Source organism: Thermobia domestica, chromosome 12 (assembly GCF_964235325.1).
Source record: "Thermobia domestica chromosome 12, izTheDome1.hap1.1, whole genome shotgun sequence".
In the NCBI taxonomy this organism is placed as follows: Eukaryota; Metazoa; Arthropoda; class Insecta; order Zygentoma; family Lepismatidae; genus Thermobia; species Thermobia domestica.
The window spans coordinates 228716945-228733189 of record NC_137465.1 but is presented as its reverse complement, the minus strand read 5'-3'; the positions used below and the strand labels follow the sequence as shown (position 1 = coordinate 228733189).

The 16245-nt window shown below is 35.4% G+C and overlaps 1 protein-coding gene across 1 annotated transcript in view; it reads right to left on the bottom strand.

Moving 5' to 3' along the window:
- LOC145667088 (condensin complex subunit 3-like) overlaps positions 1-16245 on the bottom strand; it is a 151880-nt gene that overhangs the window by 58693 nt on the left and 76942 nt on the right. The window contains exons 17-23 of the mRNA XM_081734805.1: positions 15799-16022; positions 12873-13043; positions 11415-11639; positions 9577-9692; positions 8501-8584; positions 4628-4795; positions 967-1038 (exon numbers count right to left, since the gene is read on the bottom strand). Of these exons, the coding sequence (XP_081590931.1) occupies positions 967-1038; positions 4628-4795; positions 8501-8584; positions 9577-9692; positions 11415-11639; positions 12873-13043; positions 15799-16022 (1060 nt within the window). The remainder of the gene's footprint in view (positions 1-966; positions 1039-4627; positions 4796-8500; positions 8585-9576; positions 9693-11414; positions 11640-12872; positions 13044-15798; positions 16023-16245) is intronic.

Genomic DNA, 16245 nt, shown 5'->3' with positions numbered 1-16245 from the left:
TTCGACAGTTAACAAACGATGGACTGGCCTAAGAGAACCCATACTTTGGCCTGTAAAATCACCAAACTTACCACTGTGATTACTGGCTGTGGAAATTTGTAAATACCAAGATGTATGCACAGAAACGAGCTACTATGGACGATCTGAAGCACAAGATAAATTATGTGGTTTCGAATATCCCGGACGAAGCATCGTCACCACGCAATTCACAGAAGATTGCAACAGTTCTTTGGGTGAATGATAGACAATTGGTTTGGTGATATTGCAGGAATAAAAAAAACACCAGAACCAGAACCAGAGAATAGCCTTAACAATCAGAAAGAAAAAAAAAAAAATCTGAGCCTTGTAAGTACACACAAAAATTTGTGTTAATAAACTTACTATTTTTGAAGTTACAAGAGCTTTAGTTAGCTTTACAATTTTCTTGACTACACGGTTTCAAAACACAAGCTCTTCCTGATTTGTGGTACGAATGGCTTTGATAGGTATGATAATTCACTGATTATTGGGTACATTTTTTTCTGAGTTTAACGTTCCATAATTCCGCCCTTTAGGCTAAAGGAGGCAATGAGAAATGTGTGATTATAAAGAAATACACAGTCAAAGATCAACCCTTGCAGTAACCCTGATTTGAACTCAAAGTGACAGGTCTCACGATCTATAGGTCGCTCCAGTAGGCTGTTAAGGTTCTTAACAATATTGCATTATTATATGAAGATAAAGGAACTAGCAGCACGTAGTCACTCACTAAATCCATTCTCATATGATTTTTTCTGTTCGCAATTAGAAATAACAAGCCAAGCTCATAAAGTTACCAGCTGGCAAAGTTTGAAAATAACTTAAAGAATAACACTGAAAATACAATAAAATAAAATAACTCCTATACAGAGGATAAAGTGAGAACTTTCATTGTGTTTGCATTCCCAGTGTGAATAATAAGGACATGATTAAAAATCATTTTCTTACCTCGGTTTAACTATTTCTTGATCATCTTTCCCTGATTCCTTAGTGGCTACTGACGAATTTCTACTTTCAGATCTAAATAACAAGAAAAAAAGTAAAATAAAATACAATATATAAAAATAATACTAATAAAAAGCTTTATGAAATGGAGGTGGAAGATATAACACGAGACATTCTTTCATTTACCTTTTCAACTTCTTTTATTCATTATTCTTAATGTCAATGCTATGGTATACGAGTTTCCTTGTATATAAACGGTTAGTTCTTGCGTGATGCGAGATTTGGATTCGGTCCTTCATCAAGAGTACATGAGTTAGGATACTAACTAAAGCTCTATTCCACGTCTCATACATCAAAGCTGGAAATGAACATTAAACTCCATTCAGACATAAACCATGTCATGATTTCACCCTTTTGTGTTACAGGTACACAGAGATTTTTATGAAAAACTAGAAACACCTATTAACAGTAAGCAAGCAAATTAAATACAGTATTTCATGAATTCTTATATGAAAGTATGAGTATACACTGTATATTTAAGAAATAATGCATTTTTCTTTCTTGTCGTACTCACTTGAATAAGCAAGCCTTTATATACAAGGTGAGTCAAAATAAGTGTTACAAGCCAATATCTCGCAAACTAGATGCCAAATAAGAAAAATATTAAGAATCAATGTACAATACAGAGGGGCGTAAAAAATGAGTCTAACATGAGGTTCTCCCCGCCCCCCATTTTGAGGAGAGGGTGTGTGTGTGAAATTTTCAAATGGGAACATAGGTCGAGTGATACCTCGTTCGAAAGAGCTTGGAAAATTGAACAATTTTTGACATGGGACACCGATTTCAAGATAGCCCCCCAAAATGGTCCTGTATCAGATAAAATTTCCAGTGCTTATAAATCAGAAGCGGCCGAGTAGAAAACGGTGAAACAGAAAATGAAAAAGGAAAAATCCATAGGCAACTGGAATGGTATTGTTGCGGTGTCCCCAGGGCCCCCATCATAGAGCCCCGAGACCAACTTGAAAATTTCAAATGGGAATATAGGTTGAGTAGATACCTTGTTTGATAGACCGTGGAAAGCCTAACAGCTTAGTATAAAATTTGTTTCCATTTTGGACAAGCCTGTTTCAAAATGGCTGCCGAAAATGGTTCCCCATTCAGATACAAAGCACAGTGTTCAAATTGAGTGTTACACGTCAATATCCCGCGAACTATGCATCAAATTAGAAAAGTGTTAAAAGTCAATGTACAATACAGACGGCCTAAAACATGGGTTAAAACACGAGGTTCCGCCGCCCCCCATTTTGGAGGGAGGGGTGTACGTGAAATTTTAAAATGGAAACATAGGGCGAGTTATACCTTCTTTTGATCGTGAAATACGAAACAGCTTAGTATAAAATTAGGATCTCGTGTTTGACCAATTTTTAGGCCCGTCTGTATTGTACAGGGTGGCCCAAAAGTAGGTATACAGTACCGTACTGATCAGCACATTGAATTTTATATCATTTCTTATTGTTATCCTTCAGGTAGACTTAGTTTTATTATTTGTTCTTAATATGTTTTTACTTACATCTTAAGCTTGGAACAGTCGAAGCAAATAAACCACTGAACAAGATTATTATACTTGATCAATGCAGGTATGTATACCTACTTTTGGGTCACCCTGTACATTGACTCTTAACATTTTTCTTATTTGATGTATAGTTCGCGAGATATTGGCTTCTACAATAACACTTATTTTGACCCCCCTGTATACTGTATATATTGGTGCAAGGGCAAATTGATAGTACGGTGACCACCAGTGCACTCAGAAGCCACCGTGGAGCACGAACACTTCACGATTGAATTCAACATTTAGGAACGGCTATAAGTCTTTCCCCAGCGGGAAAAGAAAAAGCCTAAGATTGGGGTATTGAATGACTTACTTCTGTTAAAACCGTAAATGAGGTTTATAATCACTTCCATCCAGATGCTGTGTTTATACACCACACGCGTCCTCAACAGAACGATCTCCTGTGTGTTTATTACACCTCGTCTGTCTCGGTGCACCTCTCACGATTATCTCTTACATGTGTTTATCGCCGAAGACATCATCTGAGGAATAGACTGAAAAAGTGATGCCGTCATTTCCTCTCCGTTACTATGGTGACCGCCATGTTTTTTTCTATACAAACGCGTGAAGCGATTGGTGTATTTTAAAGTCTAGTACAAACAAGGACAACAGCTGTAAATGTATTTACAATTATAAAATATTTTAACGACTAATAAAGTTGGTGGGAAAGGGTATAGATTTAGAATATGGAAATGTGTTTAGGAAACTACGAATAAAATCAAGAAAATTCATAAAGAATGATTAATAACTAAGGAACTTATTTCGAAGAGCGCCACATCTCAAAGTGATAAGGTAGAAATCAAATAACTAATGTAAAAGTTATTATCATGTAATTCACCTTAAGAAGCAATTATACACAATATAAATTCCCTAACGTGCAAATTGACAAACTGTCGGCACAAGGAAAACTGTAAAAATATACGATTTTTGAAAGGGAAAAATCTTTTAGAACAATGGTCATTCTATTGGGACATTTACTTTTCTTCTATCCAGTCTTCATAATGGAAGTGCACAATATTAGTGCCTACAATATTAAAAATAAAAAAAATAATAAAAACTTTGGAAATTTTCAATCCGGACTATTAGCGGATCGTAAGTTAGATCTTTTCTTATATTCTCTAACAACTTTTTTTTTTTTTTTTTTTTTTTTAATAGGAACAGTATAATAAGAAAGCATCCAATTATAAATGGTTCAGCATATATTCTTAACAAGTGTTAAACATTAATCGTGTCCACGTATGCAATGTTATGAAACTTACATTAATGAATCAAAAATTTTCCAGAATTATTTAAGGTTAATATCTGATTTGAACAAGATAAGTACATTTGTTTTCTCTTTCTTTTTCTATATCTCTGTTTTTTAGTTTCATTGATTAGAATATTTAAAAAGAAACATAAATATTTTATTCAGTATAATGTTTGCAATTCAGAAATATTACATCACTATTTTCGTTTTGCATTTAGACCCTTTAGGTATTTGAGCTACTCGTTGTTTAGAAAATAAAATGGCGATCGCCATGGCAACTAAAAGGATGTGACGTCACACTATTTCAGTCTATTGGGAAAGATTGCAGTAGAGGTGAATGAAAAGGTAATATCAGTGCGTGCCCGTAGACTTGCAGGTCAGCGGAAACATCCAGAATTATCGCACTCGCTATATAGGTCTGGCAATTGGATTCTGGTATGGGAACAACAAACTGTTCTCATACCAGAACATTCTGAAATATTCAAATGAGTGAATTGTTACAGTTTTTTCACTCTGACTTTTACATTCGTCACTTTATGCAATTACCTCTTAACCCTGTATACTGCATATTCTCGGTCAGCACTATTGGTCTGCTATCCGAATTACTAATCTACAATGTAAACATTGTAAATAGATTCTAAGCTTTATGATAAAGACAAATTCAAACTTTTAATTCGATTAAAGATAATAGTAACCGAACGAGTTATAGGCGTAAAGAAGTTGTCTTTGAAAGATATAAATCAGACGCCACTTTCTAACGCAAGACCTCTGATCGTTAACTTAAAAAATAAATAAAATACACTTACTGCTGCGGTTTAGAACTTAGTACGTCGGCGAAAGATACTCTATTTCTTCGGAGGATAGTTGTGGTTAAAGTAGGCTGTTCATCCTGAGAATCCTCGATGATCATATCTGAAGAATCCGATTCCTCCTCTGTTTCTTCTTCTTCTTCTTCATTATTCTCACTCTCTGATCTATAAAGTTATAGACGTTAATAAATGTATAGTCTCAAACACGTAAAATTTTATATATATTCAGTACTGAACAAATGTTATTTAACGGAATATTGTAATATACCAAAAATAAAGCCGAAAAATTATTATAATTTGTAAATATTTAAAAATTCATATAAATATTTTAAGGTTAACACAAATACAAACCTGTCTAAATTGAATATATTAAGGTAGGATTCTTCTAAAACCTAATTTAAATTATTGAGACAAACCCAAAACTTATTTTATTTTACCAAACAAAGATGTTAAATTTCCACACCGGAAATAAAGAAAACATATAGCAACATTTCATTAACAAAAAGTTCAGTCATCTATTCTTTGACTTCAAAAACTTGTACTTAATCTATGATGATGCAAGTATTAATGTAAATCAGCCGTCAAAGCCTACTATAACCGACATAAATGAATGTAAGTACCATTATATATTGCTTTTTCTGAATATTTTAAAATTCCGTGTAGGACTGCGGTGACTTAGTTGTAGGACGCCTGATTCGATCATAGCTCCCGTTAAGTGGGCTTTGTGGTAGATGACATGGGTTGTCTCGGCGGTCTCCCATTTCCACAACTTTCTTCATTCCACCATTTCGCTTACTATCACCATCAGTGTCTCCCTTAACCTCAGAGTATAATTATGAGATGTTAAAATAAAAACTTCAAAAGTCTCTTATTCAAGCCCAACATTATTATTTAGCACGTTAAATCAATAACATTAAAATTTCCTTAATATTCAACTTTTATACTTACATTCTCTTTATTACATTTTGTCTCTTATCTCTCATAAAAAAAAATTCTGCCAATTACCCGCGTTTAACGAAAAGACAAGTTCAAAGATGAGACATACTCCAATCTACACATTTGATTGAGTTGAACAAAATTCTACGGGTGAGTGTACATCCTCATGCGTAGTTTTCGAGAATACAGCGAAAAATGAATTTTTTTTGCAAGTGAAAGATTTATACTGTACGATAAGCACGCCATCTATTAAGATGAAAGTAATATTTAAGTATAAACTCATTAAACCTTTCATTATGACACTAGCAAAACGACAGTACAAAGTATGGTTAAAAATATATGACCCAAAATTATAATTAACGATAAAACTTTTAATTCTATTTAACTATAAAGGTAATCAAGAAAGTTCTTTAGCTTTTTCATTTATAGCCTTAGGACATCGATATGTCACCTTCTGCCAACGTTGTGAAAGGCCATGGGTTCCATCACGGTAGAACTTGGTGGGCTGTGAAGTGAAGAAAGTATCAAGTGCATTTTGCACCTCTACTAGAGATTTGAACTGGCGTCCTCTAAAGTGATTGTCCAAGAAATGAAACAGGTGATAATCGGACGGTGCAATGGCTGCGAAGTATGCTGGATGCAATAGTGTTTCCCCATCCAAGGCGCAGAATGGTGTTCCGGGTCATCTTGGCCACGTCGGGCTTAGCGTTGTCCTGTAACAGAAGGACCTCCTTTGCGATTCAGAAGTTCTGGCTCTAGAGTTGAGTTTTTCTTGAACACGGCTAAACAGCTGACAGTACACAGTTGCATTGGTGCTCTGACCAGCTGGTAGCTGGACGCTAACCAATGATGACGGCGCCGTGGAGCTTCGTACAGAACCCACTTCTCATCACATGTCAACATCCTGTCCAGAAATAGCTCCTGCCTCAGAGGAGAAAGCAAAGAAACACAGGTGCCTGTTCGTGCTGCCTTCTGACCCGGAGTCAAATCACGTGGGACCCATCGGTCCAACTTGTAGTGCTTCCCAAGTTGATGGAAGTGCTACCGAATGGTTTCCCCACTCACACTGAATTGTAGTCAGAGTTTCTTACATGTCTGGCCACTGTTCGCCTCAATTGCTGCCTGAAGATCTGCACTTGGTACATGTGTTGGTCTTCCACCACGTGGCATGTCTTCGAGTGTTTCGTCACCGTCCTTAAACTTGTTAAATCACAGTTGCACTGTTCGCGTAGTCACGACACCCTCACAAAAGGCCTGACATATCTTCCCCCGCTGCAGCGTCGTTTGACCCCTGTTTGTACTTGTGCAGTATACAGTCTCTTACGACGCTCTGTGGAGATCCCATGTTCACTCTGTCCTTAACCAAGTTGACGGTGTAACTGAATTGCCACAACCAGGCAGTTGGATATACCCACACCAACAACTAACCTTTGCCTTATCTCCATTCGCATTCAACTCACGGTGTGAGGGCCAATGAAACACAGACTTCCAAAAAATGCGACAGAACTCTCTTAGTTACCTTTATATAATATTGGGTACAGTTGATACATCACTGTGTATTGCGAGCGGTGATTATATTTAGAAAGAAAGGTATGTAAAAAGTTAGTACTCACTGCAGACCAAAGTATTCGTGGAAGTAGCGCTTTTGGAAATCCCAGTTTCTATCATCAGCTTAGAACAGCTCGAAGTGAATTTAAAACAAGGAAAAGAAATATGGACGGGTAAAGAAGGTTAAAAAGAAATATAGAATAAGAAGCACACAACTTCTAGTCAAACACATGTTATTACCCATTCACTGATCACTGTTTTTGTGTTTCCTTCCAACCGGCGGAAATACGTGATAAAAAAAGGTGTATACTCTCAAACATATTTCCGCTGGTTGGAAGGAAACACAAAAACAGTGAACAGTTGATAGCCAATAACATGTGTGGACCTTTATTTGACTAGAAGTTGTGTGCTTCATATGCTTTATTCCTTTTTTTACCTATATTTCTTTTCCATGTTTTAAATTCACTTCAAACGGTTTTAAGCTGATGGTGGAAACTGGGATTCCGATTCGCTAAAGAAATATTTTGGTCTGCGGTGAGTCCTAGTTTTTATATATATATACTTATATTTCTTTCGTTATATATATCGATCGATAGATGACATCGAGGTAGAAATGACGTGCTGCGGGCAAATTCTTATGTGTAGTTTTCGAGAAAAAGGATTTTTTTATGGAGCTAAAAAGTACATCGTTCGTTGCCAATAATAAATTGATAGTTTTTATCCTGTTAAAAAGAGATAGTTTACTTACTACTATACATGTAGAAAATCTTTTAAAAGAGTAGATTGTATCTATTGTTTATTGACAAACATATTTCTATGACGCACATACTCCTTGGAACTAATCTAGAATTTTAATTAAATAAAAAACTAAGGGGTTCAATTCTCGGTCAATACTTTAATATTTTGTAACCTTTACAAAATAATAACTTCATGTTTCGTCTGGATGAGAACACAAACCTTCTGAAGGAAAAGTGGGCAATATATTTAGGGTGATTGTGCATTCAAACATCACTTTAAACCAGTAAATAATAAGTAAACCAATAACCTTGGAATGTGAAATTCGACAACTATTGTACAGTCTTCAGCAAAAAACCTGCAACATGAGCATGTAAGTTTATTGTGAAACTACGCCTAACAGCGCAGGGAATTTACATAACGTCTAAGTGGCACGAATCACGCCAGGAGAAACCTCGACGTCCTCCCCTGCACACTTATTTTTGGAGCAAAAGACTTCGTCGTTTCACAATAAACTTACATGATTATGTTGCAGGATTTTTACTGCGGACTGAACATGTGAACATGGCATCATGAGGTGGAAAATTGAAATTTTACAATAAGCGTGTGTGGTACTGTGTCAACTATATAGTAGTACGAAAAAGCACTTACTCTGTAGTCTCTGATACAACAACTTTTTCCAAAAGTAACTTCGGTGTGTGGACAATGTTATGTGCTTTCTTTAATGCCAGAATCCTGTAAAGCAACAAAATAAAATAGAACAAAATATTACTGACATCAATGAACTACGCAGAAGAGGACAACAATCGCAGACCATATAACAAGTTCCTGGAACGCTGAATCGATTGCAAAAATTTCTTCTTGCTATTTGATTACAGCTTTTGCTCTAAGAAAATCAATATTGAAACCACAAGTATCAGTAAATTGAACTAGTTCCGGAAGACAATTCAAAATAAATTTAAAATGGGGAGACGAAACGGGCAAATCCATGGAAATCCCGACATTCTTTTCACTATTACTTCTTTGATTGATTAAAACTAAGAAGGTATAGGAAAAATGTAATTGTAGGTAGTTCAAACACTAAAACTTTACAAATAATGAAATGACATTAATATCTTGTCAGCACCACGCTGAAACCAAGTCGCAAGAACAACAGCTTAATGAAAAACAAAATCAGTTCTTTACACTCACAATACCTTTAAAAAGGACATACAGAGAATGCTGGAGACGAAAATACCATCCAGGGATTGAAGTTGGATGAGAACAAACAAAATAAAACAAAAAAGCTATAGTGCTGGCGATATAATATTCTTTAACATAATAGACAAGCAATTTGCATATTACGTAAGTTAAATTTCTCAACCAGCAGCAAGAAAACTAGAGCAAAATTAACTTAAATACTAATAAAATCAATACACTGTAATGTAAGTAAAACTGAAACAATTAATCTTCCTTTATATCCACAAGAATAGCTCTTCAAATGATTCTTTAAGCAATAACTCGCGACCCGTTAATGTAAACTGAGAAACATGGCACAAAATACAGAAACCTCTAGTTTATTCATGCCACGTAATATAGGAAGTATCTGGATTTCAACACAATCTACAGAATACACACGATTGATTCTTACAAGGTTCAACGCTAACTCTATTGTTGTAACATTGACACAGAAAGACACATATGCATCTTTAATATTTAACATTTTATAATAATAACAATGAAACTACCTTTGTTGCGTAATGTGCGGTGAACTAGAAATCCTAGGTTGAGGTGTTGGAACGAGAGTTATTTCTTTATCATTGTCTTGTAATGTGGCGAATACGGCACTTAGAGTGGAAGGATTCTGAAACAAAACCAAAACATTATATCACATAGAATTATACAACTGGCAATTTTCCCTCGTCTATTTTCTCTAATTAAATTAAAAGAATACTAGAATAAATTTTACAATTAAGTTTCTGTATTACTCTAACAAAGACTTTATTATGAAACAAAGAGCTATGAACTCTTCACATTTTTACTTGCTGAGTAACTGAGCAATTATAAGTGTCTATTAATTATATGCAACTACCAATCAAATATCAATGGTACACCTCAGTTAGCTGAATGGAGTAATATGGGTGAGTGTGAAAGCTCATGCATGGCTTTTGATTGATTGATTGATTGATTGATTGATTGATTGATTGATTGATTGATTGATTGATTGATTGATTGATTGATTGATTGATTGATTGATTGATTGCATGCATGCATGCATGAATGAATGAATGAATGAATGAATGAATGAATGAATGAATGAATGAATGAATGAATGAATGAATGAATGAATGAATGAATGAATGAATGAATGAATGAATGAATGAATGAATGAATGAATGAATGAATGAATGAATGAATGAATAAATAAATAAATAAATAAAATGTAAACCTAAACATTGATGTTGAACAGGCCACTTCACAAAGGTGAAATGAATACTGAAATAGATACTCAAGTAGATCATTATGAAGCTCTTCATTACAACACTAAGATGACAGTACTCAGTATGGTTTGAGATATAACCCAAAACTACCAGCGAATCATCGCCTCAGTGGAAAATGCCTCCCAAGTATGGTTCTTAATCTCTCTTGGCCCGAAGTGCATTTTAAATTGGTCAATCATTACTCTAAAGCAGTGCTTCTCAATGTGGGCGTTTTCGTTTCTAAAGGGGACCTGAAACATAAAGGAGCGATGGACTACTTAGGAGCGTTTGAGATGTAATGACCTCTTACATTTTTCTTATTATGGAACGAACGCCATTACGCATTTCACGAATTATCAAAAGTTTACACATTTCACAACTTTATTATTATTATTTTCCAATCAGCAGCTCGTTGATCTCTTTATTTCAAAACGTGAGGAGGGCAATCATATATTTCAAAATGCATCAAATGCATAGGAAGAATACAGAGCGGCACAAAAAAGACACGTGGACAACATTACGTGTGGCCATATCATCGGAAGACTAGAAATGGGGCAAAGTCAACGAGCTGTGGGTGTCAAGCTGAATGTAGCTCATAGTGTAATTCTGTGACTGGATATGATTCCAGGAGGGCAAAGACATTCGAAGGTAATGATAGACAGGTTTCCTACGTACCATAATCCAGCAGGAGGACCACTATCTGGTATTAAATGCTAGACGACATCCAACCAGTCCTGTATCTGTATTAGCTCAAGACCTCGCAACGGCCTCTGGGACTCCTGTCTCCCGACCAACTTTGTATCGATGACCACACGAGGTGCCATTTTATGCAACGCGACCCCTAGAGGCATTCCATTCGCCACAATACTGCCAGGACCGCTTTACATGATTTCTTCCCCACCGTGAGAAAACCCACCAAAAACAATAGGTGCGTACTCTTCACTGATGAGTCCCAGGACAAGTCCCTCTTAAACTGCAGTCAATGGACCACTACTGATAATATACAACAGGATGAAAGGTATTTCCCACAAATCGTAGAAAACGGAAACTTTCCGATTTGTAACAGTGAGTTCCTAATGATGGAAATAACAAAAAACCTAATTTACCTCTGTATCAGACTCCACAAGGGAAGATTGAGAATTACTAAAGAGTTGCCTTCGCCGGCTACCCATTGTTGTATTAAAGCTCTTGTAAGTGTTTTCTACTGATGCTGCGGTGGTAGTAGTAGCTAACGATTGTCTTGGACCTGGCGTTGCAGCTTCACCCAAATGCTGAAGTACACTTGCATGGAACTTCCTGATGTATGATAAGCAAGCATTTTCCTTCACCTCCTTCAAATGAAAAAATAAAAATTATATAAAATCAAAACATTAAAAGGTTTGATGATCTTAATGTTGAACACATAAACATGTCATGTCAATCAAGTATATTTAACAATCATACGATTTCACAGAAATATGAGAATGACTATTTTCTCAGTCACATCACAAATGGGTATAACTCAAAATATTATTCTGTTATTCCAAATTCTGATGTAAAATAACGCCGTTTGCAATATATCATATCGAAGAGAGATATAAAAACTTAAATAGTGAAAAGTTCTAAAAATCGAGTTACGCACTTTTGTAATGTGACCATTTTAGCATTAATAACATAGCTTTTAACTTAGATCTCTCGCCATTGATTTCTTGAATGTTATCAAAAATAGGTTATATACTGAGATTAGTTTTGACTTAAAATTAACATTTCTTGAACTGATATGGAAAAGATGACACTTGTAAGGAAATCAATAAGACAGTAATACTATTTTACATAAAATAATCTTATCTCAAAATAACTTTAATTGTCAAGAAAAACAATTCATACAATATCATAACTATAATTAAATATGTTATTATTCCCGCAGTTTAAAGTCTCTTTTATTGAAGCTATGACATTTCATTTGCCCCACTGCGAATAACATTGGTAACATAAAATACAAAAGTAACGCAACAACACGATTAAAAATGTACCGTAGAGAAATCACAAGCACATGAATTTCATGTTTATTGTTCCTAAAATGTTTTGATAAAAGGGGTTTTATTTTGTTGATCCTGAGTTGTGTTTGTTTGCGTTACCAACGAAACCCATTCAACTAAGATTTGTATCACTCAAGACCGATGATCCCCTTCATCGAATAAGACACGTTTTTTAAGAAATTAACGTTATGCTGTTTGAAAGACGTTTACGATGTTTAATTTGTACAGAGCGTACATATATTTTTTCTTTTTTCATTTGGTTTATTCTTGACTTTCTCCGTTCAACGATGATGTCCACAATGAGGCAAAAAATAACATTGTAGTTTCATCAATGTAAACTTCAAATTATACGACTGAAGGGATGTGTTCCTATTTTATACTACTGTCTCTCTTGTATTTGTCGCAATAAATAAGTGTCATAAAAATTTAAATTATTTTCAATGTACAATTATTCAATTTTTTGACTATTCTTGAAGGGCTTTGACAAACAAATGAAACAATACTAGAATTAAAATATGTTATGCTTTAAAAAAAAAAATCTGGTACCTGTAACATTTTCTTCGTCAAAGTCAGCAAAGTCCTCAGTTCACTTTGGTCCTCAGGATTTAATTCAACATACGTTAGGATCTTTACGAGCTCTTTTATGTGAAAATCATCTGGATCAGAAAGAACTTCGTTGCACAACGCAATTGCTATGTTGTTGTGAACATGAGTTCCCTAGAAAATATAACTTCGTTTAAAATATAGCAATATTGTAGACAGAAACTTACAACTCATTTCATTTTCATTACCACTAGGACATTTAAATCAAGCACCACTAGGACACAGTAAAGTACAAAATCACAAAGTCTTTGTGAAGCTAACATACATTTAAATCTATATATATAAAAGAGAACGCACAAATCCTTTGTTACCTCATCACGCTAATACGGCTGAACCAATTTATTTCATTTTTGGGGGGTTATTAGGATTTGGACCCTAGATGGTTTTTATCATATCACTTTAATTTTCAATTACCAGTGTCTTGAGATAATTGACCATTCAAGTGTCCATAACGTACAAATCCTTTGTTAGTTCATCATAGGTAAAAATAAACGTATTTATATGCAACCCGCATGACCGTGTCACTCGGCGGGTTAACATAAATGACAGGCGATATAATGTTAACATTTACTGCAATCTACTATGGTAAAAATTATCTAAGTAACAAAGTTTATTGCGTTCCGGGGTGACCGCAGCGAAGCGGGGTGAACGCTGCTAGTACTAAATATATTTTAGTACGAATAAACGTTATATGACATACCGTACTGCATACTCTTGACAAATTAATAATTGCCTTATTACAACATGGATTACAGCAGATCTTGCAGCGAGAAGCAATACCTAGAACTGCAATCATAGCTTTTAATTCTGCGATTGTGTAATTTAGACTAGGGAAAAATGACAAGCCCAAATTTATTACAAGGTAACTAAGTAAAACGAGTTTTCTACCATGGTGTGTGTTCCACGACAATTATACAGAAATTACACGATTTTGATGTAACTTGATGTGTATACCGTATTCTTTCAATTCTACTGCTTAAGGTTGAAATCTGCCAAAGGTAAGAGAATCAAACATAACTTAATAGCTTGTACATATACACAGCTTTTAGTAGCTTGTACATATATACAGCTTGATAACAAAACTACTTTCCTCTAGAACTTAAAATTACTTAACGTCTTTGTTCTCTTTAAGATTACCAATTACTCCTATAGCATATGATTGAAAACAGCCTAGAATAAGAGGATGAAGTAACATTCTTACCAAACTTTACACAAGATGACATGGAGTGTTCCGTTTGAATGAACATTACACAGTTAATACCAAACTTGATTATTTTTATTGTAAAATGTGTGTGAACTAATGCCATATATTTCAGTTACCATGGAGTAGTGGTCGGTGGAACACCACGTGCTCACGTACGATGCCTATGTTGGAAATGGCGACTCAGTGGTTGCAGCTCCGCTGGCACTTCAACATAGGGCAGCATGGAGCAGTTCCGATACGCAAAACTATGGGTTAAATAGCTTCGAGCCACAAGCAACTCTAAAAACACCACCAGGTGCTGAACGTATGGTGAGAATACCAGGGAATCTGAGCGAGTAAGCGCAGAACTTCTCCATATTCCTCGACGTTTAGTTCGACGCCACTCATTAACATTGCGTTTGGGGCGGGAATCGGTTAGATGAATTTTAAAAATCCACCTTAAGTTCCATCCATATAAGACTGTGTGCATCAATTACTCGCAACATAATATGGGCAGCGGATAGATTTGGTTATACAGACGAAAGTTCTTCACGATGAATCTAAACGATCTTTATGAGTTCACATAACGAGGCGCTATATAAGTTAGGGGCGCATTTTCACCTAAACCGGTTTGTACTGGAGACCGGTAAATCCAAGACTAACTGCATAAATAACCTTTGCATTCACCCCATATGACAGTGTGGTGTGTGATATCCAAATGTTACATTACAGAGCCCTCCGAGCGTTACATGCACATGATAAATATATTTCTTCTGCTAGAACTATTATACTTGGAAACTTGGAATAAAATGTGTGGTCCAACAAGATGGTGCTACAGTCTACATTGTCAGTCATTCCTTGAAATCTCACGGGAATTATTTCTTGGGTTATTTGATTTCAAAGTTCGAAGATGTGCCTTGGTCGCTTCGGTGACCCGCCCTCAGTTTGTTTCTTCGAGTTCGTCAATAACTCCAGTTCACTAGATCAACTGAAAACAGCTATTCGTAGAGAGGTGCACCAGATCACATAGGAGATATTGGAACGGGTATGGGATAGCTTTATTCCTTGACTTTAGAACTGCATTACGAATAAGTCATTATCTTCCAGATTTTTTTCTACGTAACACAAACAGCATTCCTTCCCACATCTATTCAAACTAAAGGAGTAAAGTTAAGTGTATATTTATATAATGTTCATTTAAAAATAAGTTCACTCTCCCTATGTCACCCTGTATATATTATACATAGCTTTTGAGAATGGCAAATTTTATACGTGAAGCTTCAGAATCATTCATATTAGCTGGAAGTTAAAATCACTCAAGAACATGGGGTGAATTCATCTCAACTCCCACCCTTAAAATCCTTCGCTTGCTTCTGCTGTGCACGGCCCCATTGATAATAAAACGGCAAAATCTACGCATACATCCCTGTCCAACACAAAGGCTACGGACTTAGAATATAAGTTGCTCATCAATATGACGACTGCCATTGAATCACTGCAATCCTAATAATACCTGAAAACGATTATTTTAGCTCATGTGTTATGTATAATTGTCAAAGTATTAAGGAAATGTACTGTAAAATAATTCACTTTCCAATTAACTGAAAAATTATGAGTAAAATCCTTTACTAATATGTAAGCGTACCTTAGAAGTCAATAATTTTAAGATGGATCTATCTCACCTACCTGATTCAGGGCATCTGATTGAACACCAGGACGAGTTATCTCCAGAAGAAATCGAGCTACATATGCAGGGTCAACTTCCATTAGTGGACTTGTATATGGAGCTTGGAACAAAGTCCTTAGTGTTGGCAAAAATGCCTGCTCCAGGAGCTCTTGACCAGACGCACTACAAGAAGCGAATATTGGGAAGAATAAACCTAGTATCTGCCGAAGAAACGGATCGTCTTCTGTAATGTAAAGTGTTATTACATTAGTACATCACAATCTTACATTGCAAAGAATAATAATTTTATATATGTAAGTGAACTTAGATTTATCCCAAAATTCAGGTATCTAACATACCAAGAAACTCGTTGTTTTAATGCAAAATTATTAAAATACTTTTGATTAACTTCCATAGGAATAAACTTGCAAATCACATACGACAAAATTATATCGAAATTATATAGT